Source organism: Crocodylus siamensis, chromosome 14 (assembly GCF_052110815.1).
Source record: "Crocodylus siamensis isolate JL-2025a chromosome 14, ASM5211081v1, whole genome shotgun sequence".
In the NCBI taxonomy this organism is placed as follows: domain Eukaryota; kingdom Metazoa; phylum Chordata; order Crocodylia; family Crocodylidae; genus Crocodylus; species Crocodylus siamensis.
This window is the reverse complement of record NC_143408.1, coordinates 7057584-7083178: the sequence shown is the minus strand read 5'-3', so window position 1 is coordinate 7083178 and position 25595 is coordinate 7057584. Positions and strand designations below refer to the sequence as shown.

General features: G+C 54.8%; 1 protein-coding gene and 1 long non-coding RNA gene across 2 annotated transcripts in view; one reads left to right on the top strand and one right to left on the bottom strand.

The window, feature by feature from the left end:
- LOC149853294 (uncharacterized) overlaps nucleotides 1-6393 on the top strand; it is a 22495-nt gene extending 16102 nt beyond the window's left edge. The window contains exon 2 of the long non-coding RNA XR_016439124.1: nucleotides 6286-6393. This is a non-coding gene — a long non-coding RNA (uncharacterized LOC149853294). The remainder of the gene's footprint in view (nucleotides 1-6285) is intronic.
- MKNK2 (MAPK interacting serine/threonine kinase 2) lies at nucleotides 1317-25595 on the bottom strand. Its single transcript, XM_090027085.1, has 14 exons — nucleotides 25473-25595; nucleotides 25170-25346; nucleotides 19935-20016; nucleotides 19204-19305; nucleotides 18866-18963; nucleotides 16562-16641; nucleotides 15740-15813; nucleotides 15301-15405; nucleotides 14837-14892; nucleotides 14267-14362; nucleotides 9088-9282; nucleotides 8471-8635; nucleotides 7682-7725; nucleotides 1317-6960 (listed from the first exon to the last, which is right to left on the bottom strand). Exons 2-14 carry the CDS (start codon nucleotides 25215-25217, stop codon nucleotides 6702-6704), a joined length of 1404 nt encoding a protein of 467 aa, XP_089883211.1. The 5' UTR covers nucleotides 25218-25346; nucleotides 25473-25595; the 3' UTR covers nucleotides 1317-6701.

Sequence of the window (25595 nt, the reverse complement as noted above, 5' to 3'; positions counted from 1 at the left end):
GGAAAAGGTGCCACTTTGGCTGCTGAACACAGTCATCAGAAATCAAGAACATGGATTAGAGGCAACAGAAGGAGATATAAGCACTGCAAGTTTCCTGCATGAATTGTTAGTACACCTTGCTTTGGAGTCTCTGTTTTGTTCCAGCTTTTTGGCTGGACAAGTTGGAAGGGATACTAGTGCCTGGAGCCACCATAAGGCTTGTACGACATACCCACCTCTCCCCGGCTCAAGGATAAAGACTGGAAGACCTGATGGTGCGGATGCAGAAGTAGGACTATTTATACCGTTACTCAGTCCACTTCTTTCTGAACTGGCTTGAATTCAAGGTCAGTTAGCAGGCCTGATGGAAGGCACGCTCTGATAACTAGTTGGTAAAAACCATGTTGACTGGTGATAAGGGGGCACATCCACACAATGCGCTGCACAGTGGCAGGCAAGCGTTATATGCCAGTAGGTGCTGGAAGAGCCAGTCGTTAGCATGCCACACATCCTCTTGCCTAAACCACACTTGTATAACTATTGGCCTTCGGAGGAGTGATTTAGGCAGCAAACCTGAGCATCTAAATTAGGCTGACACCCAAGATCCATATTTAGGCCCATTCTCATTTACGCGCCGTCATTCACAGACAAGAGATACCCATGACTGAACCTGCAAAGGGAATTGGGTTTACACAAATGCTGCGCAGCCACCCACTGAAAGAAAAATCAGAACCTCTGCAAGGACTCTCCCACTGGGCAGGCAAATGGCCCAATCGATCGCTTAGGAAAATGGATTTTCAGAAAGGCCCAAGCAGCTACAACTCCCACAGACTTCAAGAATCGGTGCAGAAGCAGGGGAAGAAAGAAACTGGGCCATTTGTCTTTGATATTCAGATGCAGAATATACAAGGCTCCTAAGTGGGATGAAACCAGAGCTCGGCCAGCAGAAGCGCGCCCCCCCAGGGGGGATGGGACTCTGTTGCAGACCCTGGCACAAAACTCGGTTCTTTAAAAATTTGAGCTGTACAGACTTGCACTTTTAGCCCTGTGCGACCAACCCCAAGCCATCGCATCACTAAGCCCTCCTCCTGCAACATGGATTTAAATGCTTAAGTATAGAGACAGCTGTGAATATCCTTGCCACCGGCACATTTTTCTAGGGATTTTTTTTTTTTTAAACAGAGAGAGAAAGAAGGTGGTGTGGGGAGCTCCTTGGGGGAGGGACTTGCTCTGTTCGTACGGTGCCTGGCACAGCGGAGTCCTAGGCTGCGAGGAGGCATTTAAAGGCGCTTGAGCAGCACAAACCACGCATCAAAAAGCCAGCCCGACAACAGTGCTCTGGTAGGTTTCAACGCATTTATTAAATTCTTACAAAACAGAATACAAAATTCTGGCATCAACAATTGTTATAAAGGAAAACTTCGATTGAGCTGTATCAGGTCACCTGGTACATACAGTAAAGTGCTTGTTTTTTTAATATTTTTTTGTTTTTATTTTTTGTTTTTTTGTGGTTTTTTTTTTTTTTTTAAACCAGCCCCTGGCTCGAGGCTTCCATTGTACAAACCAGCAGTGCGTTAATGTGACTTGATGTCAAACCAGCTTTGGCAGTCTTCATCAATTGTAAAGTGGAGAAGAGAGTTTCTCCTGGATTGATAAAAAGTTGGATTCACAGTAAAAGTTTCTAACCAGTTCTAAGTTAATTCGCTCAAAAGGAACAGAACTCGGGGGGAAGCCAAAAAACAATTTTTTTTTCTTTTTTCTTTTTTCTTTTTTTTTTTTTTAAATTTCCAGCTAAAAACTTTTTGAAGACAATAGTCTCCAAGACAGATGCTTTAGAAGAAAAGAAAGGCTTTTAAAACAAATGAGGGCAAAAGTACAAAGTAAAAGAAAAAAAAAAAAAAAAGGATGTTGACAAGAAATGGGTTAAAACAATTTAAGTGCTGGAGAAAGATTCTGGTTTAGCATCATCGTCTTTGGAAACCAACCATGGGAGAGGAAACAGCTGGGGGAGGGAGAGGCATCCCCATCGGGGACCTTCCATGAGCATCCTTTCCAGCTCCTCAACATAAAACACACCAAGGGCCTGAGTCTTCAAAAAAGTTGAGCACCCGACAGCTCCCATGTAGGCACCACATTTTGCAATGAAAGCTACTGGGCACTGAATACTGCTGGAAGGGCAATCGCTTTGCCCAGATATCCAAATGAGAGTTGATCTCCTGGTCCTTGGTGTACAAGGCTTTTAAATAAACCCTCTTCCGAGCATGCCCCCGGCCACCAGAGCCCACACGTTTCTCAGAAGAAATGTTCTTCTTACAAAAGGTAACCCGCAAAGGGAAATGTAACTGGATGGGTCTACTTGCTTCTTTCAAAGGATTGCTTCAAAAGCATTTCCTTCTCATTAGAAAGTCAGGTCTCGACCGCCCAGATTTTCCTGGAAGACTGCGGCTGTCAGGAGAACGGCGGGGATTGTGACAGATGTGCCGGGCAAGAGGAACTGTCAGCAGATCCAATTTGGATTGATTTTTAAATTTAAAAACACTCAGCTCAACAGGTGCGGGGTTAAAATAAACATCTGCACAAGCTGTTAGACACCGTCTCCGATGAGCCGAAAAATGGGTCTGTTGTATCTATATAAAAAAAAAGGCGTTTTCACAAGCCCAGGAGAGAGTTAAGTACCAGATTTGTGCTGAATAGCAAAAGGCAACTTTTGGCTATTCGGGACATAGAAAATTTTCCCCTCTTAAGAGAAAGCAAAGCTCATGTGACATGGATCCTCAAAAGCTGTCAACTGCTAGAAGTCTGATAACCTCAGCGGGTCCGGAGATCTTCAACAAACCCTCTGGCAAGAAAATGAAAGGAAACCCAGGCTTGACATCCCTGTCTTTCTTAGGGCAGCACTGAAGCTTCATTGCCCTTCAAAGCGGCAAAAGAAAACCAACCCAGTACATTTCCCTTTGGAGGCCCCTTTCAGGAGTGCCAATTAAACAAACAAACAAAAAAAAAAAAAAGGAAGAAAGAAGTCTCACGAGTGGGAACTGGGGAAAAAACTTTTGTTTGCCAACAAAAATCTTGGAAAACCCAATAATCCCCTTCCCAAGATCCTTAAAAAAAAGCTGCAACCTGCAGCATTACAATAGCTTTCACAATACCAGCTCAAGGCATCACATACTGTACATCATTCAAGTATTTCTTAATATAAGACAACAAGGAATTATCTACAACTGATAAAAACAAAAATAAGCTCTAAAAAGTAACAACATACAATCAAGATGGATTGTTGAAGAGGGTTTCAGAGTACTGCAGCCTGCTTTGAGGTGTGGGACCCCCCCCCCCTTGCTTCCAATGCAGCTCTCCCCCAAATCCCTTTGTCACCCCAGAGTCCTAGAAGGTGAAGCAGGCACCCGCTCATGTGCTGGAAATCCCAAGTGAGAAGTGTTGGTTTTGGAGCTGGATGTTTCACTTCCCAACAAAATGAAACTGCTTGTGCCGAAAAGATCAGCAGGGGTCACGATTCACATTCCCCTCCCTCACCAAAGCATCATCCAGATCCAAAAGCACAAGGATTACTTTATCCCTGCATTACTCACAATCACCCTCCTAAATGAACAAAACATGTATTGCATAGTATTGCTGTCAGCAGTCTTCAAAAACACAGGACTTCCTTCTCAGAGAAAGTATTGAGCTTGACTTGAGAATTCGGGGGAGAAGGGCTGGGCTCTACTCAAAGCAAAGGCTCCAGTAACTTCCAACTGTGCCCATGATACAAGCTTATGGCTGCTTTTAACACATAAAGATTGAAGCATCCAGTTTTGGAGGGGGGCGGGGGTGGGAAAGGTGGGGAGACCACCAATTAACAGGGGCGCATCTTCCCCACAGCCAGCTTGAATTTGGAGGCCAGAATCTTTGCTCCAGGAGATGCAGGGTTGGGAGGAGATCAGAAAGAAGCCACTCATTTTACTCACTCCGATAGCAGATGGGTTGAACCCAGTGGAGTTGCTCCCTATTTGTGCTGGTGCAACAGGAGGCGAGCCAAGCCCAATGCTTTGCAGCTTCAATTCGAAGCGCTGGGCGCGCACGCGGCCTCCACCAAGCCACACATCCTCCACCAACCCGCTTCTGGTGGCAAAGCTTCTGGAAGAGGAGGTCCATCATACTCAAAAGGAACAAGCAAATGAAGGGAAGGAGCCCCAAGCTGGCCTGAACCAGGGCAGTGGACTGAGACCTCACAATAAATGGAAGCACAAGGTATTTCAATGAGAGGATGATTTCTGCATCTCACCTAGGGCCCCTGTTGTGGCATGCCCAGCAGCCTTTTCCCAAGCCCAGGCCAATCAGTTGGAAAGTCCCGTTTTTACAGGAATTTTTTCCTCCCCGTACCCAAAGACCAGAAGCAGCCTGCAGATGGAGTGGTGAATTAGAGCCCCGATACCCTCCTCCATGACTCCACTTTAGACCTCACAGAGGGAGGTCTGCTGGCCTGACCCGTTTCTTTTTAGGTTCCTCCACCCAAAAACTCAACGTCCGCACACCCAGAGCCTTTCCTGAGTCCATTCTCCCCTGCCACTCCAGCCTTCAGGTATTAGTGTTACATTCCTCCTCCTGCTAGTACACAGTCCGTCCAGCCCAGAGCCTGAACCTGCTTTAGCGTATGGGCACAGACTTGCCCATCCCACCCACCACGTTGGTGAAACATGACTGCATGAATCCACCTCTCCAAGGCAATCCTCTCCATTCAGTTGTTTCAGCCAAGTCTCAGACAGATTTCTATATCCGCTTAAGACCCGAATTGTGATCACACCTCAATTCACATCTCCTCCCCTGTGAAGGCGAACCCTTGATAAGATCGACCAAGGCATGGCATCCACATAAGCAACACGGCCCATGCTGAAACATCTCTTTATATTCACTTCTACCTCCCCAAGAAGCAGAGGCACTTCAAACTCAGATTTCCATTTCAGATCCTACTGCTGAAGAGTCAGTTCACTGCCCTGGAGCACTTATGGAAAGCAAGCGCATTTTTTCTTTTTAGAAAAGCACCATATTACAAATAAAGGGGTTTTGCCAGCCACACTTGCATTGAAAAAAAAAATCAGGAGTCTGGAGCCCATCCTGCCACTACAGCGAGTCCAGCCACTTTTAGCAATTTCCCCAAAGGAAGTTAATATCTGCTGGAGATCCATCACCATCACCTTCTGCACAAACACACACACATAAACATATGTGCACTCCCACCTCTCAGATAAGGCCGAATCCTGCTCCCACCAAAGTCCAAGGCAAAGCCTCCTTGGAGGTCAGTGGTGCAGAATCAGATCCGAAATGCAGAGTTACTTCCTAACTCTGAACATTAACATTTCAGAAGCCTGGGAGAGATTTGGGTTTTTTTTCCCCCCCTTTTGAGCTGTAACCTGGCAAACCATCTAACCCCCAGGAAGTATCTGGCAGGTACAGCTCAGCTTCTACCCCAAGCCTAGAAGACAGGGCAGGAACAAGGGGAGCAGAGGAAGACATTACTAAATGCCCAAATCAAGCAAGATTTGCTTTTGCAATGAGCAACTAGGCTGTTTAAATTTAAAAAACTAAAAAAAGTGGTTTAATAGCTTACTCAGGAGCAGGGAGCAGAGCTGAAATCCAAGCAGAGAGGAATAAAAGTCACACTTGGCAGAACAGGTCTCTGCTCCCTTTGAGTCACAAATCCATCTGCCAGCACAATGCTTTTCTCCGAAGTTCAGGCCCAATCCTGACAATGCTGAGCGCCCCCAGCTCCTGAGTACTTCAGCCAGAGCCAAGGGTACTTCATCCCCAGGACCAGAGAACATGCCTTTGCCATCACATCCCCTTCCAATGCCAGGGGACCACCATGCAATGCCAAGCAGAGACTATCTACACCAGATAATTCCTAAATGATGGTTTGTCAGACTTTCTCCCTTAAAACAAGAGAAATACTGCAATGTTTCATTGTGTTTTGGAGTCAACACAGCACGGGAAAGGGTGGGGGAAATATGCTCTTGAATTCAAGACTATCCTTCTCCCTACCCCTCCTTTCCGAGAGGCCAGATGCATGAAGAATCCTCTCGTTAGGCTATTGAAGAGCAGTCCAATTCAGCTTTGGAATGAATTTGTGGTTAAAAAAAAAAAAAAAAAAGTCAAGACAGAGCTACCCATGGTTGAATCTACTAAGTCCAAATCCAGGGAGAAACCTGCAGCAAAGTAGGAAAATAAACATTAAAATGCTACTTTTGTTTTTCCTGTTGCTGTTGAAAATATGACCAAGGGTCTTTTTTTTTTTTTTTGTCTTTTTTTTCACAGTATGAAATGAGCTGAAGTCGTAAAAGCAGCCGCATATACAAATAGTCCTTTGGTGTAGAAAAAAAAAAAAAAGGAGAAATCGAGAGTTGAGAGAAAGAGAAAGAGAAAGAGAGAGAAAAATCATCTATCATCTGTTCAATGTCCTTGAATGTGCCCTGGGTGAAGGAACCTCACGCTTGACTTAATACCTTTTTTTGTTTATAAAACAAACAAACAAAAAAATAAAAAGAACAAAAACTCCAAAAACAGATTTACAAGATCAGTGTAACCTTGGAAACCAGCCAATAGGAGAGAGTCCTGACCTTGTTGCTAGCTAGCAACAGCATTTCAAAAAAAAAAAAAAAAAAAAAAAAAAGAGACATACAGATACAGCACATACGTATATACAGAGAGCAGGGAGCAGCGATGGCAGGTGATCACGCTTGGTCACCCACCAGGACCAAGGGAGTGACCAGGTACTGGTTTGCAGCCACCCCTTTAGTCATGCTGCTCTTCTGCCTCCGTTTGGCCAGCTTGGACTCCGAAGGGGGAGACAGCTGCATCGAACATGAGGTAGCTTTGATGATGATTGGTCGGGCCTCCTCCTCCTCCTCGTCCTCGTCATGCTGCATCAGCTGGCGGTTGACAGCAATGGCCTCGGCAGCGAAGGAGGTGAGCTCTTTGGCACTGCTGTTCCTGGAGGGGAGACAGTGGGGAGGGCGAGGCGGTCAGGGGGAGGTCAGCGATGGGCTGCAGATGTCTGTGCTCCCAGCCATGTCCCAGCTGCCGGGGACAAAGCAGGTGCTGGGCTCCGGGGTGTTTCAGACAGGATCTGTTCTCGTGCTATTGTTTCTCGACAAAAGGACTCTGGGTCCCTTCAGCTCCTTGAGCCAGGGCAGAGTCGGGTGCACAGCGTGCAAGCTTTACTGCCACGCTCATGGGGCACAGGGGGCTGGAGAACTGATCAGTGCCCCGTCAGCATCCGCAGGCAGCTGTTACCCCAACCCAGGTCCATCTCCTTGATTGCCCCGAATCCAGACCACCCCAGCGTCTTGCTCTCGTGCAGCCCCATGCTTGGCTGGGACCCGGGATTCCCACATATAGGAGCCTGCTTGTCCCCCCTCATCAGCCCAGCGGAGGCTAGCAACTGTAAGACGGCCACACAGCCCTCTCCAAGGAATGCAGCGCCTTACTGCACCCAACAAGAGCAAGCCTGGGCAAGACCAAAGCCCTGCTAGTCTCTCTCCCAGACAAATGGCAGAGGTCACCAAACATGCCCTGAAGTGCTACGCTGCTATTGCAACAGTGACTGCACAGCGTCCCGGTCTCCTGCATGCGCAGAAGAGCTGAACACAACCAAGGGAGGTGGTTCCACAATGCCCCGACCTCAGCACGGCCAGCCGACAGATGCACTCACCTCTGTAAGATGATGGGGGTCGGAAGGGTGTTATCTGGTGCGCACTGAAAAAAAAAGAGAAAATAGCGCTTTAGAGCCAGGCAGTGAAGCCCATCTCATGAGCAGAAGTGCGAGTCCAGTGACCTCACCAGGTGGGCAACAGGAACATCAAGATTCATGATCCTGCCTCCTGCGAAGTAGGGCTGTCCTAGAAAACTGCTAGTCCAGCAACAGGGGAATTAGCTTGGGTCAGAAGAGACAAGCATTCAAGTCCCTGCTCTGCCATGGGTTTCTTATGTGGCCTTGGGCAAATCACTTAGCCTCACTGCGTTTCAGGTCCTCGCTGGCAAAGAAGGAATGACAGCAGTGCCCTGCTAGACAAGGGCGCTGTGAAAAATCAATAGGTTAAAGACCACGAGGCACTCAGATGTTATAATAATAGGGCCAGTCAAGTACCCGAGACATATCTGCATCTTGCATTAGCAAAGCTTCATCGTTTAGGGCGGCTCGGTCAATCTAACTTCTTTATTCTGAGACAGGGACAATCTTGTGGTAAAGCCAGGATCAGGAGTCCTGAGACCCCGGTGCTACCCTTGTTCTTCTGCTGACCACTGTTCCCTCAGGGGAGCAGGAGGCTGATGGTCAAGCACGCTGAGAGCTTACAGGGAAGGAAGGGGAAGGAGACAGGCGAGACCTCTTAAAAAAGCCACACAGGAACCTCTTGGGACATTCCTCAACTGTGCTTTCTGCATGAATAAGGCTCTTGCAGAAACCACCCGAGCCAAGATACTGGAGAAAGGCAGCACTCACCCCTTGCACCCAAGGATGCTCCAGGACTTGGGCCGCACTGAGCCGTTTCTTGGCATCTCTAACCAGCAGCTTGGAAATTAGGTCTTTGGCTCCAAAAGAAATGTGGGCCCAGTCCTTGTCAGGAAATTCATACTTCCCTTCCTGGATACTCTCAAATAGCATGTTCTGGAGGAGAAAAGGGAAGGGATCCAAGTTCATTTTTTAGAAGAAACAAGTGTTTATTTTGGTCTGGTTAGACCTAGGACGTGGCCTCTCCCCTGGGGACTGGGAGATCTGAAGCTACGCAGAGAATCAGCAGCCTCCCCAGCCCTGCTGAGAGGTATCTGCGTGTGGGGGATGAAGATGCCATAGGTACAATAAAACCTGCCCTAGGCGGCCAGCGAGACTTAGTGCCTAGGAGAAACCGCTCTCCAACCAGTGGAAGCCACGGGGGGGACACTTCGATACCCCGGGTAAGGACTAGCTGACCTCCGGAGGTCCCTTCCAGCCCGACTCCTCTTTGAGTCTAGCTGGAGGGATGTGGCGAGTGCTGCGAGCCCTGCAGAGCAATGACCTGCTACTGGGGGTAGCGAAGGGAGTACAGTGCTAGCAGAGGGCTGCAGGCAGCCCCAGCTCACCTGACAGGTCTGGCACGCTTCACCACGGTCCCAGCCGCAGTCGGTGCCACAGTGGCCCACGAAGGGCGGGTAGCCACTCAGCATGATGTACAGGATGACACCCAGGCTCCACAGGTCACAACGCTTATCGTAGATGGAAGCCTCCTCGTTGAAGGCCTCCACCACTTCAGGAGCCATGTACTCTGCTGAGCCACACTGCGGAGAAAGAGAGCAGGGCAGAGGTCACTCAGAGTCAGGCCCTGGCTGCTGGGCCTACTGAACAGTGAAGGGCAAATCCAGACTGCAGCTGCCCCATGCTATTTGGGCACCAAAGCTCAGTCAGATGCTAATGGATTAAGATCCCCAGCTTCAAGCCCCATGCCTGGCAGGTTGCAACCCAAACACCAGCGACTCGGGATTACCGGCAGCGTGAGAACCCGGCTGAGTTAACTCAGACAGCCTGAGCCCAGGGCGGACACAGCTGTCCCCACCCTAGACAAGTACTGCGTGATCAGCCCTCGGGAACCAGCAGGTGAGGCCTCAGGTGGATGAGAAACATCAGCAGAGAGGAGTTGCAGCACTCCCCCTCGCTACACCCGGCTCCAAACCCTGCAATCAGTGGACAATATTGCCTGAAGGCCAAGTCCACCCTAATGCATAATAATACTAATCCTATTCATAACAACAACAATAATTACACTTGAGCCGGCAGTGAAGCAAGGCCCAAGCAGGCCACGCTGCACCAGCCAGAAGCAACCTGGGAAAGAGCAAGGAACATCTGTGCTGAAGGGAAGATGGAAAAAAAACCACTGAAGGGTGCAGGGCACCAGATCTCTGTGCACACAGATCTGAAGGGCAAAGCTCCTGGCCAAGCACTGGGATTCTCCCCGGCTAAAACAGCAGACGTTTATTTGAAGGTCATCGATGGGCTCCCACAGCTCAAGATCAGAGGCATAGAGTAATGCAGCATCTCAGGACCTCTTGAAAAACTACTGTATCTTGTTCTCCAGACCCTTCAATCGCACTTGTAAACACAAGCCTCTAGGTCTCAAGATTACCTCTGAAGCACGTATGCACACACATGCACAATCCCAACCCGTCTGCTGTCCACACTAAAGACAAGCAAGCGGAAGAGGAAACTCGGTCCAAGGCTGCCAAGAGCTGTGGGGCTTCAGCTGGAGGCTCACAGGGAGACAGCCCAAAGAAAACTTTCTGCCCTTTGGGGCCTTCTTTCCAAAAAAACAGACTTTGGCAGAAGATGATGACCAGGACCTATAAACAGCCCCAGTTTTCCTGGAAGGGCTGTAAACAGGGTCTCCTGGGATCCAGGCACGCCAACAAAAAACAGGAGCACGCTACATGGCTCTGAGACCACCCCGTGGTCCGAGGGGAAAGGAAGCACAAGGCAAAGACACTCAGGTGCCCCGACGGAGACAAAGGATGCATCAATTCGGTCCCTGGACACGGTCTGGAATTAGTGAGCAGTCTTAGACTTGATTCTCTCGCCAGCTGCAAATCAACCCCATGCACACAAAGACAGGCCACAAGCTAGCTGAGGTGCCTTGAGGTCCAACCCCATGACCACAGTAATGGATCATCTCCCCAGAGCAAGTGAAGCTCAGGTAGTATTTGACCTGATGGTACAGGTGAGGAAACCGAGGAGCAGAAGGAAAATGACTTGCCCAAGGACATCTATGGCAGAGCTGGGAAATCAAAGCCAGATCCCAAGTTGCTGCCCACTTCCTGAACCAGAAAGTTGGCCCTTCCTCTTCTCCTCAAACTATTTGTGCCTGCTTGTTACAATTCAGATCAAGTCACAAAACATTTCCAGCAGGTTTCATGCCTCAGCTCTACCCTCAGCGGGCGCTGTGCTGGGGAGGCCCGACTTTCCACAAAAGATCATCTTGCCCATCCCATCCGTGCCCAGCTCTTCCTCCTGAAGTTAGCACCTTCCTTTTGCAGGCTCCTGCTGCCCTCCCGACTACAGCAAATGGGGAGAAGGGAGAAGAAGCCACCCAGTGGGCGCGTCTACAAGTTCATTAATGCGCATTAAATCTAGTACCTCCATGGTGAAAAGAATGCATATTAGCCTATTTTAATGCACATCAGCAAAAGAGCATGTTTTCTGTGATGCTTTAATGCGCATTAGAATAAGTTAATATGCCTTAAAGAGCACATGTAGACGTGCCCAGTGTCATGTATATGAAGTTGCAGGCTGCTACAAATGACACCAGGATCAGGAACGGACAGATGCACAACTACCCCAGGGTAGCTCACACAGTAGGTGGCAATGACAGCACCTTTGCCTTTAGCAAAGGAGCAGGCCGATAGGAGCAGACAGTGGCACAGCCTGCACGGGAAGATTTTACCTCCGATTCTTCAGAGTAATTCTCCAGCAGCTGGGGTAGAGTTATCCTGGCTTAAAGGTCTGCCTTGTCAGTCCACTCATCCTCCCCACCCCCCGTGTAAATATTCCCACCGAGGCGCTCTCCACGGTGGAGCAGCGGTCGTAGGAAAACGCCCAGCATCCCTCATGCAAGAATCAGATGTTGGAGATGGAAGAGCTCCGTTCTCCCACGTGACCCCTCCACCCGATCTCCCAAAGGTGGATGTCACTGACGTGGCAGCTTGGATCACGCAGCCCTGTGCCACCCTCGCCAGGACACAAAGCCTTCAGTATACTGACGAGGACAACACGACCTGCCCAGGGAGGGGACGAGGTTCCCTGCAACGAGCTCCTGGACTGGAAAGACAACCCTGTTCCACCTGTTCCCACAAACGGGCCAGGCTGGTCGGCCCGGGGAGGCCGCGGCTCTGGCCACAGGCCAGCGCTTTGCTGTCACGGGGGACGCAAAGCCTCCCGTCTCAAGGGCAGATCAGGCAGCTTGCAGCCGATGAAGGGACAAGGCTGGTAGGGCTGCTCCTGGCACCCAGCGGGCACCACAGTTCAGCGCAGCGAGCAGCCCCGGGGCCGGCGCCCTACGGTGGAGACGGAGCAGGAAGCGGAGGAGTTAATCAGCTGATGTAACCAGAGCTGCAGATGTCTGCAAGGCCTGCTTCGCTGCGGCCCATCCCCCCGCCCTCCATCCCTGCCAGGGATTGTCTGGGGCTTTCCAGCTCACGTGACCCATCAGCCCACACGGGCCTTGTGACGAGAGAAAGAAAACCGCCAGGATCAGATAATCGCCTGTGTGTCAGGAGAGGCCTCGGCAGCGCAGAACAGCTGATGCCACAGAAAAGGGGGGGGGGGGAGAAAAAACAAAACAATTCTCCAAACCATGAGCCCCAGGCAAAGCTGCAGCCGCCGCTGGCACTCGGCCTTGGGGCCCAGGCCAGCTCCCTATCCCCCACCACCGCTCCCCTTTGCAGAGGAAATCGAAAGCAGAACTTCCTGCCGAGAAGCTGCAGTGGAGGTGGTATAAATGGCACTGGGGGGGGGCACATGCAAAGCAGAGCGCTGAGCAGCGCCGAGCGCCCAGGGCCCAGCGATGCCAAGGAGTTTTGCCACAGGGACTGGGTGGATTCAGGATTAGGCGGCAGGGAGCAGCTTGCTCGATTCCCACCCCCGCCCAGCTTCCCCAGCTGGGCGGCTCGTCCAAGTTGGCGCCCCGATCCCAGCGCCCGCCTCCCCATCCCGTGCAAGCGTTGCATCAGCCTCAGCACGTGACCCCGACCTGACCCCCGCGCCAGTAAACACCAGGGTGTGGTGGCAACACCCCCGCTAGCTGAAACCTCTGCTCCCGCCGATAAGGCCTCGCTTCCCAGGCGCCTGCCTGCATGCAGCCGGCGGCGTTTGCACAGGCGAGCGAGATCCAGCAAGTCCCCTGCTCACGCTGCCCGGGGGGGGGGGGGCCTCCGGCATCCACGCACCCGGCTGCTCAGAGCCTGGCTCAAGGCAGCAGCTGCGGATCGGAGCCGAGAAAAGGTGGCGATTCCCTTGGTGGCAACCTCCAGCCTGCATTATGCAGGGGATGGGACCAGATCCACGGGACCCAGGCCCTTTTGGCCTTAAGTCTGACCTGACAAGAGACCTCTCCGCACCCATCTCCCCCCAACACACACTGCTGCCGTGAAAGCCCTCCCCCACGCACCCACGTCCCCGCGTCTGACCCACTTCTGCAAGCTTACTCGGGGAAGAACAGCTCCCGCCCTCCCTTGCCTCCTCCCCCACCGCCAATAGGGCCAGCTGTTGCTAGGGCTCGATTTTAACTTATCAGCACTGGCCTGGCGGTGTGCCACCCCCTCGCCGCCCCCCCCAACTTAGAAGCAGCTAATGAGCAGCCACGCGGGGCTTGCTAAAGAGCATTATGTAACCCGAGTCTCCCTTTCTAGAACGCACTCCCGCCTGCAGAGGCTCCAGGAGCCATGAATAATGCAGCAGGCTGCTGAGGACTGGAGCCCCGGAGCCTCCTGCAAGGCCCCGGGGCGGTGAGCCGCGTCCCGAGCGCCTGGTGGGCTTCCCGCAAGGGGCGCCTGTAATGCCAGCCTGCTCCGTGGCGGGCAGAGGCCCTCCCCGATGCCTTCGGGGCTTCCAGCCACGGAGCAGCCGACGGGCTTCCCCCTTTCCTATGGCTGTGGGGGGCTTACAAGCACCCCTGCTTTTCCCAAGCTCTGGTTTTCCAACACCCGCCTTGCCCGGGGTCCTTTCCTGAGCCCCGCGGCCATCCCTGCAGACCTCTCACCACGGCTCGCAGAAGCCCAACCCCAGGTCCTCAGGCTAAGCGAGGGCTGACTCTTCCAGCTGACCTCATGCCGCGCTGTGCCTCGAGTTCCCAGGGCCCCTCCAGACAACCCCCCGCTGGATGCTCTCTCTTCTGGGTGGAAAACAGCAACAGGAATCTGCTGGAGCCGAGCCAGCCCTGAAAAGGCCTCTGCATTCCTGGTGCAGGCCAGTCAAAGTGGGAGGGCTCGCAAACGGAGCCTCTTCTAACAAGTTCAACCAGAGACTAAAAATAGCCGCCTGCCAACGCTGGTGCCAGAGCTGAGGCGGGTCCAGAAGTCCAGCTGGGGCTCCAGGGCGGGGGGGTGGGACCAGCAGAGGAGCGAAGGACCGGGGGGCTGCATCAGGTCAGGCCTCCCGCCACAAATGCGCCGCGCTGGTCGCCTTCCCAGAAGCCTATAAAGCAGCCCGAGACTCCTGGAAGTCGGCCCACTTCCCCCCCACCCCCACCCAGATTAAGGCCGGGGCAAGGATACTTACTGGTGTGAGCAGCTCCGGGGTAGAGATGGGGGAACAATCACCGTTTAATTTAATACCACTTCCCAGATCAAAATCACAGATCTTCACTGGGGAAACCTTGGGCAGGAGGAAGAAGCACAGGAGCCTATTACCAAAGAGAACTGGAAGGTGTCGGTGGAGCCCACAGTGCTAAAAAAGGGACCCGCTGGATCCAGGCTGCGGACCAGGAGACCTGCCGAGTTACACAAGTCTGGAGCTCATGTGCCTGGTCCCAGCCATGCCCCCCTCCCCCGTGAAATCCCATCCTAACAAATTAAGACCTAGAGTTAAGAGGTTAAATCTACTGCCCTGTAAAGCATCGTGATCTCCCCAACTCCCGAGTCCATCCCCCTTCCCACCCCCTGCGTGGTGAAGGTAGACCTGGGCTCTCTGCGGGCCTCAAGCTACATCTTGCCAGGGGAAGAGCAGGCAGCCGACCACCCCAGTCCCCTCCACTATCTCCCAGACCGTCCCAGCTCCGGCCAGGCCCGGACCAAAAAGGATCCGGCCACGGTCTCCACCTGTGCCCAGGTGCCCACGCCTGCCACTCACCTGATTGGGACTCTCACAGAGAATGTTTTCAGGTTTCAAATCCCTGTGCGCTATCCCTGTTACAAAAATGAGAAATCCCAGGTCAGCAGGGGCAGCAGCTTCCCAGGGCCCCCCAAAAGCATCAGCAACAGGAAGCTGCAACCACGATCACTGCTCTGGAGCTCACCAGGCGGTACAACAGCGACTGGCGTGGGGGGCCGAGCCCCCTTGGCGCTCCAAGCAGCTGGCAGAGCTCAACGCCTCATCTCTTCGGGGCCCGAAGCATACACCTGACGCTGGACCAAGTCCCCATCCCACTCCATGCTCTGATAAAACCCATGCTTTAACGGCTATGGGGCAGAGGCAGCCAGGATCTCACGGGCCCGACGAGAGCACTGGCGGCCGGCTCAAGAACAAGCGTCCCTCTAGCTCTGGTCTCCCCTCGCTGCTGCCTATTCCCAGAGCGCGGCTTGTGCGCTGCCTACCTTTGTTGTGCAAGAAGTTAAGGGCACTGGCTATGTCCTGCACCACCACGCTGGCCTCCAGCTCATTGAAGTGGCGCCTCCTGTGGATGTGGGTCAGGATGGAGCCTGCGGCGCATACCACAAGAGTCAGCCACAACAAATCTGCACCTTTCCATACCGGTCTCCCACCACCGCCCCACAGCAGAGACGGACGCCACCGCCTGTCGCCTGGGCTCTGGTTCCAGAGCCCATCCCCGTAACACCCGTCAGAGCCGAGATCAGGGGTTTTGCACGGCCAAGGGCCTCAGCCCTGGTAGACGGCACGAGCTTGGAGGGCTTCATGTCCCAGCGATGGCTACAAGGGACCTATGCCTGGGCAGCAGTGCATCAGTAGCTACCTACCACCAACACAGGTGAATGGCATTATAGGAGCGAAGGCAAACCCTACTGGGACATTTACCTCCTCGCATCTTCTCAAACACCAGGTAGAATTTGTCTTCCTCTTCAAAGAACTCTATCAGCTCCAAGACGTTTCTGGAAAAGGGGCAAGAGGACGATCAAACCACCTGTCTACGCCAACAAGCTTCCCACCCTTTGCTTCCCAGCCACTGACAGGGGCCTGCTGTATCACCAGCTCTCTCACTAAAGCCGATTGCCCAGGGGACAGCCGCCCGGGCACGTATACACGGGACGTGTGCCGAAAAGGGAACTGGGTTTCAGTTACTGGGACCAGAAGACTTGGACCCACAGCTGGGCGGGGAGCATTTTCCCCAGTGCCCTGGTAGATGGCTTATCTCTACCGCAGCCCTAATTGCTAGCAGACTCTTCCCTTGGCCAACAGGCTGCTCTTGAGAAACGGCACCGCTCAGCATTTTCCTAGGAAGGACGGTTAACATGGAGCCACGGGCTACTCTCCCCATTCTGCGGCAGTTAAACCAAACCGTCCACAAAGCGTATCCACTTCCCCAAAGACCGTATGCCCGGGAGCCCTTCAGACTCATCTTGAGAAACAGCTCCCAGCCTAATGTCATTCAGCTGCTCCCCTACAGCCGAGCCAGCTGCAGCAAGACCGATTCCCCGCACCCACAGGAAAAGTTTGAAGGAGCCCGGGGGTGCTCTCCAAGAGCCCACAATGGCGTGGCTGGAGGCAACCTGATCCTCCAGAGAGTGGGCAAGTACGTGGAGGATCTCAGGTAGCTGGTGAAGGAGGCTTCACCCTGCTGCAGGAACAGCAAGCCCTGGGGGTCCCCAGCCCAGCACAAGCGCAGCAGCCCCAGCACACCTGTGTCCTTGGCACTGATACAGCATCTCCACCTCCCGAAACACCCGGCTCCGGATGTGTCCAAGGCGCTTCTCGATGATCTGAAACAGAAATGAAGAGAAAGGCTGAGATGGGGACGGGGCTCTTTGCACTGCACGGGGGAGCCAGGCTCGGACCAGCCCAGCAGGCCTGGCAGAGAGAAGGAAACCAGAGGGTCCCCGGGGAACCGCACCAAGCCTCAGGCCCTGACCTCCTTGCCTGCAGCACTCTCCCTTCGCAGGCCGTACAGTGCTGGACCACTTATACAAGAGCCTCTTGCCGGTTGCCAGGCCGCGTGGCATCCCCCTCCACACAACCTGGCAGCACATCACTGGAGCAAGCTGCCCTCCCTAGTGCTCGACGGGCTGCAAGGTGATGGCTGCAGGAAGGGGTTAACCAGCTGCAGGGGAGGCGCCTTTCCTTCCAGCCTAGGTCCATCCCACCCCTCAGGGAGGTGACAGCCCTGGGCATGCCAGCTTCTCCTCCCCACCCTCCAGCACAGGGGAGGAGCCACCCTTCTCCCAGGGAGAGGCAAACAAAGACTCATGCCGGCAAAGCACACTTCAAAGGCCAGGCCTGGAAGCCAGGCTGCAGAGATAAGGGCCCTTCCCTCCTCCTGCTCTGCCAGGGCCTCCTTTGGCAGACAGGCACAAGATTATCCGGGCCGGAGCTCAGCGCGAGCCAAGCCGGACTAAATGCAAAGTGGCCGGTGGGTGCAGGGAAGGGCTCTGGATTTTACAACAGCAGGACAGAGGTTGCAATGCAGCTTCTTGCAGAGCCGTTCCAGTGCAGGGAGCTCTAGGTGAAGACTTGTAAACCCTCCATTCAAGGACGGGGCGTGACATGCAGGGGCTGGGGGAGGACTCCTGGTTTCTTATCAGCGACTGGATGGTTTTGTGACCTCCGACAAGTCCCTTCCCACAGCGTCTCCATGTCCCCACCTGCACTGCGGAGAAGACGGCTTCCCAGCCCCCAGGACTGAAGACGTTTCGGGTTTGCAGGGGGACTTGAGAGCCTCAGGTGCAGGCTGGACAGCAGGTCCAGGCACTGCCTCACCCCAGCAGAGCTGCTCCCTGGGAAAGCTCAGGATGCAGGAGCCCGAGCTAGAAGGGTGCAGCTTTTGCAGGGCAAAAAAAAAAAAAAAAAAAAAAAAAGCGCTGCAGGGGGAAGCGTAGATTCCCGGCTCCGTGACTACAGCCCTCAGCGCTCCCTGGCATGAGACGCTCCCCAGCCGCTAGAGAAGGGCTGCATTGTTTCCTCTCCAAGCCGCTTGGCTTGAGGCTTCCAGCCAAAGCAAGGACATCCCCAAGAGACTGCCGCTCGCCAACAGCCACAGCTGCTCTCCTTCAAAACAGAACGCACTTCCCCCTCTCGGGAGGTCACGGCCCTGCCCCCCCCCCCCCCACGCGCCCAGCCAAGTCCCGTCCCTTCCACCCAGATGCCACCGCACTGCAGCCCCACACTGGGAGGCCAATAGGAGCCGGGTACCAGGCGCGCCAGCCAGTCCCTCTGCTTGCTGCTGCTCCAGTTACACAGAACAGGAGTCGCTTTTGTCTGGGGCAGTGCCAGCTCTGCTCAGTGCCCCCGTGAAGCATTTCACTTGCTTGCAGTACTCCCACGGAGTAGTGCAGACGAGCACTGGAAGCAAGCTGGGAGCCCCCAAGCGCTGGGTCAGCATGAGCCCCAATCCTTACTCTCTAATCTAGCAGGATGATTTTTAAAGCTCAAACTCCACATTGCGCGGTGTCTCCCAATCCCAGACACTGCAGCGTCAGCAGTTTCCAGCTTGCCGAGACCTGTTCTGGTTCCCACCTCCTTGCCCGGACGCTGCACCCTTGCGTCAAGACGCCCAAAGCAAGCAGTCTGGTGTGTCTCATGCTATCACCTCCGCTTCTACGTCCAGCCTCTCTGGGAATCCCAACACGCTTTACAGACACTACATTAGCCTGCCGAACTCCCTTACCAGCAGCCCTGAGTTTGGAGACTACCAGTCCTACAGAGACGTACCCACCTCCTACTCTAGGGGTATTGCTGCCTTTCCTGTATCATTACTTGTATTACAGCTATAGACTGCTCAGGTCTCCACTGTGCCAGGTGCTGTATGGACACAGACACCCCTCTGCAGGTGTCTAAATAGGCAAGACAGGTAGGGGACAGTGGAAACTTGAGGCACAAAGAAGACAGGGGAAGCTATAGGACAAACATCACTGATAAGGCTAGAACTTCAGTCCCCAAGTCCTAGTTCAGACTCACACCCTGAAGCCCAAGGCCTCTCCAAGCCCTTACCTTCACTGCATACTCCTTGTTGGTGATGAGATTAACACAGGACTGGACTCTAGCGTGGGCTCCTTCCCCGAGCACCTCATCCTGCAGCTGGTAAACATCTGTGGGGGGAAAGAAAGGCTCTCATTCCTGTACAAATTCTGGGAAAGACCTGCATAAGCTGCATCTAGCCCAGTGCTCAGTGCATACACCCTGACACGGGATTACAACAGCCCCCCCGAACCCAGCTGTTGTTGAATGCATCTCTCTGCCCCCCAACAGCTTCTCCAAGTTCAAAACCCCCAAGCCTGGAGCAACATCTGCAAGAGCAGCCCAGGCCCAGGACCCCCCGCACCGCTCACCTTCAAACCGCCCTGAGAAGCTGTCTGTAGCTCTGCACCGTTTCTTCTTCTTGTTCCTCTTCTTGGCGTCGGGGATATCGATGGGTTGACTTGAAGGCATGTCTGTCCCAAACCAAAGCCATCCAGACAGCATTAACACCACGCAAGTGGTTGCACAGCCCAACACTCCCCTCCGCATTCACCTCTCACTTGGGAATACGAGAACGGATGGCATTTCATGCCACATAAATACTGACCCAGCTCCCAGGAGCCTCAAGTGAGTGGCAAACAAGACACCAGCTTAATGAACAGTGAGGAGAGAGGCTGGGTCAGACACTTCTGGACCCAACGGGGCTTTTTGGAAGGGGTTAGACAGGAAGCAAGGTCCTGATGAATCGCAAGGTGGCACCCAAGCTTGCCGCATGTTCTGGGATTTATATGCATCTTTGACGTGTGTCCAAGGGACTGCCCAGGCCCCTGGACTTCAGGGACACCAAGGATGCCACACACCTGAGGTCTGGCCTATGCTCAAGCACCTTCTTCAATGTGCACCACAGCAGGTGGTATTTGTACCTCCACTACAAGCTGCCACCACACTGGTATTGGAGAGTTGGTTTTGAAGAGGGAGGAGGAAAGGACCATGAGAAGAAGCCCAATGGAGGGTGGAAGGGAAGCAGAGCTAACAACATGCCGGCCTCTACCCCCTGCCCCCACTGGGATTAAAGCAAGGCCCTGTCTGTACTGCCGCTCACCGGGGCGGGCTGGGCACTCGAAGTTGAAGACAGATTCCAGGTGACTTGTCTGGGCGAATTCCAGGTCGAATGGGTTCTGCCCCTGGAGGATCAGAAGAGAAGAGACGAGAACCGAGTGAGACCGGTGCATAAACAAGCCAGCAGCAACCCAGGGTGCCTGCACCATATATCCTACGTCTTCGCATCCCAGTCTGCTCCCCCAGAGCATCTCCACCCCCGCCTGTCTGCCTGCTAACAAGGTCCCTATGGAGATGGGGGTGGCTCCATTAGCTGGGCCAGAACTGCAACCCCAGGGAGACCCACCCCAAGACCTGGCTTTGCACCAGGAATTGCTGTAGCACCTCATTTCACACGCGCGCGCGCGGACACATTTTTACACCAGCCTAGAGGAAGTCTCAGAGTCTGCTAAAAATAGCCTTCCCCAAAGCTGCAGCCAACTTGGGGGCAGGGTTGGGATTCCCATAATACCCAATAAATAACCAGGCCTGCAGTACAGAGGCAACCCCGCCGTGACCCAACAAGCAAGGGAGTCAGAGCGATTCTTGCTTTTTGAACCGATTGTTGGCACTTGGAGGAGACCATCTCAGCGCCAGTCTCCACTCGTGAAGCAGAAGAGTCCGAGCAGGGAACCGGCTCCAAAGTGGCTTTGTCGTCCTGCTCCTCCCGACTCGGCTCCAATGCCAATGCCCAGGCAGGATGAAAGCAAGACCTCCCCTACGCCCTGCCCATACGGGTCTCTGGCTCGGGGAGCAGAACAGCTCCAAGGAGCCAGGAAGCCAGATCGCTGGAAGCAAGAAAAGAGCGGGTTTGCCAGACTGGAGCCGTGTCTGAGCAAGTCAGCAGCGCTGTCCCAAGCCCAGCAATGTGGAGAAGGCGCAGGGTTGCTTGGGTCATGCTAAAGAGAAGACGTACCCCCCCCTCCCAGCCCAAATGCCCTCCACTGTGAGTTCCACCTAGGCCACAATGGGAAGGAAGACAGAGCCAGCTTTCCAGCCCCCCTGGAGAGCCTCACTCTTGGCATTCAGCCTGGGAACCCTTGAGCAGTCCGCATTCTACTCATTTCACAGGCAGCAAACCGAGGCACGGGCTCCTCAGCTGTCTCCTCAAGGTCAAGAGAAGCAAAACCAAGGCCTGGGCATCCTGCCTCACAACTGCCCAGTTCCCCAGCCCACATCTGTGCAAGCACTTCAGAAATGTCAGAATGTGCGGCTTCATTGCCCAGCCACTGCCTCGATACCAAGGACATGGAGCAAAAATAGAGCATGAACCAGACCGAGCGTGACCTCTGGGCCCCAAATCTACCGGTGTCTCTCTAGCTGGAGCCAGAGCTGCTGCTGGCATCTCTGAGTGTTCGTGTATAAGGGAACTGCAGGGCCAAGAGGGACAGATGACTGCTCAGGTATAACTAAGCTCCTATAAGCTTAAAGCCGCCTTGCTGTAAGGGCTAGAGCAACAGGCCCAGCCAGTCGCGCCACCCTCTCCTTCTGTGCAGTCCTATGCCCCGTTTGCTCCCTCGCTCAGGGTTCCTAGTTCAGGCCTCCTCCCAGATATCACCTGGCTGGCTCAGCACAGCAGCAGAGTCTGAACCCAGACACTCGCTCACCCCCTGGGTCCGCAGGGACTTGGGAGGGAACCGAGCTGAGCATCATCCAGGGGGCCTGCAAAGGGGCGGAAGAAGAGCCAGGGATTGCTCAGCACCGTTTGCAAACTCATCTCAGGGATGGTCACAGTGCCCGGTCCTGGGGTGGCAGGACTAAAAAGAGTCCTTTATGCACAGCTTTGGCTGGAAGGGCTCTCCGATTCACAGGCGGGGGACCAGACCTGGAGCCCAGACCGGGGGGCGGGGGACCGGACCTGCAGCCCAGACCGGGGCCTACAGCGGACCTGCAGAGGAAGGCATAGCCCAGCCTCGCCAAATGAACCCTGAGCTGTCAAGTTGTCGGCAGGGCCAGAGGATGGAAGCCAGCCCGGATCACGTTTCCAAAGCCCTGGAAGTCAACTGCAGCCCGGGCCAGAAAGCAACAGCATTTGCTCCAGCCCAAACCGGGAAGTGAAGAGTTACAAACTGGCCTCCCTGGAAGGCGGCTCGAGTCCGGGATCAACAAAGGAGGGCTAGCGCTCAGCAATAAAACGCAAGAGGAGTTGGAGAAGAGCAGGAAGCTTGCACCGTGCTGCCTCGCCCAGGCTCTCCCAGCCTTGGGTCACCGCACTGGGGACTCTCCCTGGCCTGAACCGCTAGGGAAGCCACTTGCCTCGAATGAAGGGAAAACAGACGTTCGGGTGTGATAGGTATGAGGCCAGGAGTCAGGATGCCAGGGTCCTGGTCTCTTCCCTGCCTCCAGCTCTAACTTTACCCCTCCCTGCCTCTGCTTCTGGCAAGACCGCCCCAATCTGCTGGCACGGCAAGCACAGAGCTACAGATCCACCGGCCAGCTCTCCCCACGGCTTCAAGAGAGCGACGGCAAGCCTTCCCAGCATTGTGAAATCTGCCTGGGTGGAGGTGAAAGTCTCCCTCCACTTCTTTTTTTAAAAAAAGAAAACACATGCCCCGCTGCCATGCTGGCGAGGAAGCCAGAGCCCTTGGACCGTATCGGATCTCAGGGAGCAGCTCCCCCGCAGCCAATCAGCGGGGCCTGGCACGAGCCTTGCTAACAGCTAGAACCAGCTAGAAATCGCGTGTTTACTTTCCATGCAAGTTGGACACCGGCCACGTGGGGCTGGGCGGCCCGAAAGAGGGAAGCGCGGAGCCCCTGGACGCCAGCCTGCACTGCAGACAGGAGCCGGCCGGATCCAGGAGTTTATTGCTTGCAAGAGCTCCGCAGGCAGCTCGCAAGACAAGGGTGCGTTGCCCCTTAGGGGCACCGGGGCAGCGTGGGCTGACTGGCAGCTATTTAGAGGCTTGCACCAGCCCGAAGGCAGTGTTGAAAGTCAAACCGGGGATTTCTCGCTGCCTGGAATTTAGCATTTCCTTCCCCCCCCCGCCTTTAGTGCTCCTGTACCTTTCCACCTCCTTTTCAAGTGGTCCGTGCCCCCCACCCCCCCCAACGCCCTGCTTCTTCTCCCCTCCATCACTTAGGGCTTTTGTTCAAAACATCCAACTTCTCAGCCTCTCCCCCCAGCAACAGGTTGCATGTGGCACGATGCCGTTATAACGCCACCCTGGCACCGGGCGAGAGCGCGGTTACATCAGGCCGCAGCAGAGCCGTGGGTGATGCAGACAAGGCAGAAACAAAACACAGCTCCAGGCCAAGAGACACAGAGGGTCCCTCGGCATCTTGCAGGACTACCCCCCGGCTCCGAAAGAAAAGCACATGCCTGAACAAATGGGCCATTCATGGGTCCTCCAACCCCTCGCACCAGCTGCTGCATCCACAACACGCCTGGCCCGCGCGAGGGGCGGGGGGGGGGGGCGGCGATTTAACGCCAGGTTTGTGGCTGGGGCAGCGCAGCACGCCGGTGCTGCGTTCATCAGCACAATTTCAAGCGAGATGGAGTCCCAAGATTAAAGTCCCCAACGGCCTAAAAAACCGAAACCAAGATCAAGCTTGAATAAATTATGTCCCAATGCCGACGCTGCAACAGACGCCCAGCAGCTACCGTGGGCTCCAGGGGAAGAGTCCTGATAAACCCAAACCCTTTTTGTAACTCCCGAGCAGAGAGAAGGCTGGAGGCAAAGCAACGGGAAGGACGCTCCTGTCCGAGTCTAGCGGGGAGCTTGCTAACAGAGAGTGGCTTGGGACAGAGCCAAGCCTTGGGGAAGGTATGGGTTTCATAGCGGATAATCATGAGCTGCATCAGCAACAGGATAGCTCTGGCCTTAACGCAAGCCCAGGACAGGGCACAGTACAGTACATACCCTGAAGTAAACAGAGCGCCCGTGCCCAGGGGGCTGCAAGACCATGCCCATTGCACAACCCTCTGCGGTGGACCTGCCAGCCGGGCCCAAGCAGCAGCAGCCACGTACCCCCTCCGCCCTCGGCGCCAGCGTCTCCCAAGCAAGAGCAGGCTGCCTTGGGCCGAGCGGCACCTCCCCCCTGCGCGCTGCCCGAAGGGCAGAGCAGGATCCAGTCTCCCCACCCAGCTCCCGCAAGGCCGAAGCTGGCACAAGAGCCACGACAGATGCCAGCTGCCCCAGGGAAGCCACCCCACCGTCACTCGGCGCGGGGGCCCCGACGCTGCGCACGGCCGGGAACAAAGGTCCTAAATGCCCGGGACTCAGCGAGAGGGGTGGGAAGCTCGGCTCCGCAGGCCAGGTCTGGTCATTTCATTTTAAGGAAGCAGCTTTATTAGTTGGAAGATTTATGCGGGCCATCATGAGTCAGAGTGGGGTAAAGCTATGTCAGTCCTAAAGGAAACGTGGGGTCAAATCCTGCCCCTCTTGTCTTTAAATACAATCAGATCAATGACCCAGGTATCTGCATCGCTCCGCTCAGCTCCCCGCAGCAGAAACTACTAGCTGGCTGCAGGAAGGTTTCCTATTTCCCTTCTGATCCTTTATGGGACATTGGTGGGGACCTTTTTAATATCCTTTTGGTGAGGAACTTAGAAAACAAAACAAAAAAATCGAGCCCCTTGGGGTCTCGGAGGAGGGGCAGGCCTTGCCTTTTGTTTGGGTGGTTTCAGGGGCAGGAGGTGTCGTGGGAAGGCTGCACCACAACCAAGGAAGCTGGGCCCGCAGCGCGCAGGCAACGCAACGCGCACACTGCACTGCATCACAGGCGGCGTTCGGGGGTGCCGCGACGAGGCCTCTCGCCGGAGCGCGTAGTGACGCAGGGCTCTCGCTGGCAGCGGCGCAGAGCCTCCGAAACTCCCACGGACATCGATGCTCTGCTACCGCCAAGGAGGCCCGTGCGGTTATGCACCCCACCGCCGCAGCTCGCCCCTCAGATCGGGGACTCCTCCAAGATAGGGACCAACCGGCAAGCAGCCCCCTGCCGCCCCACCACACTATTTCACCGCCGGGCAGTCCGCTGACATCTCATTACCACCCAACAGAGCTGCATGGAAGTAATGCAGCCCTGCCCAGCTCTCCAGCAGCCGGGGATATTCGTGTGCACACAAGCGCCTCCCGTGGATGTGCAAGCCCCCCCCCTCAACAACAAATTTGCCGCTGCAAAACACATATCGGACCCAACGCCATCCCATGGCCAGGAGCCTTTTTTGCAAATGCAGACATGTCATCCCAACACGCCCCCCCCCCCCCGGCTCTCTGCGGCCCCGCCGCGGCCGCCTTACCTTGAAGGACCGGTGGAAACCTTTGAGTTCTGTTTTCTTCTGGACCATTTTGCTGAGGATTTTTGACACGAAGAAAACGGGAGCGGGGAAATGATTCCAAATGCGAAGCGAGGTGGGGGGGGGTGGGGGGGGGTCTGGGAGGCAGGAGAGCTAGTCCGGATCGGCTGGCTGGAGACCCTGGGGGGGGGGACACACAGGGTTAGACGCCGCCGGGGGGGGTCCCCTTCCCGCGGTGCCCGCTCCCCCTTCCCGGCCCGCGCAGCGCCCAGCTGCGTGCACGCGGAGGGAGGGCGCTGGCCTTACCGAGGCCGGGCTCCGCAGTGCTGCCGCCACTGCTGATGGTACGCCCAGCCCAGCCCAGCCCGGACCGCTGCGGCTGCGGGGGGAGTGACGGGGCTCCGGCTGCGCCGCGCGGGGCCTTTATAT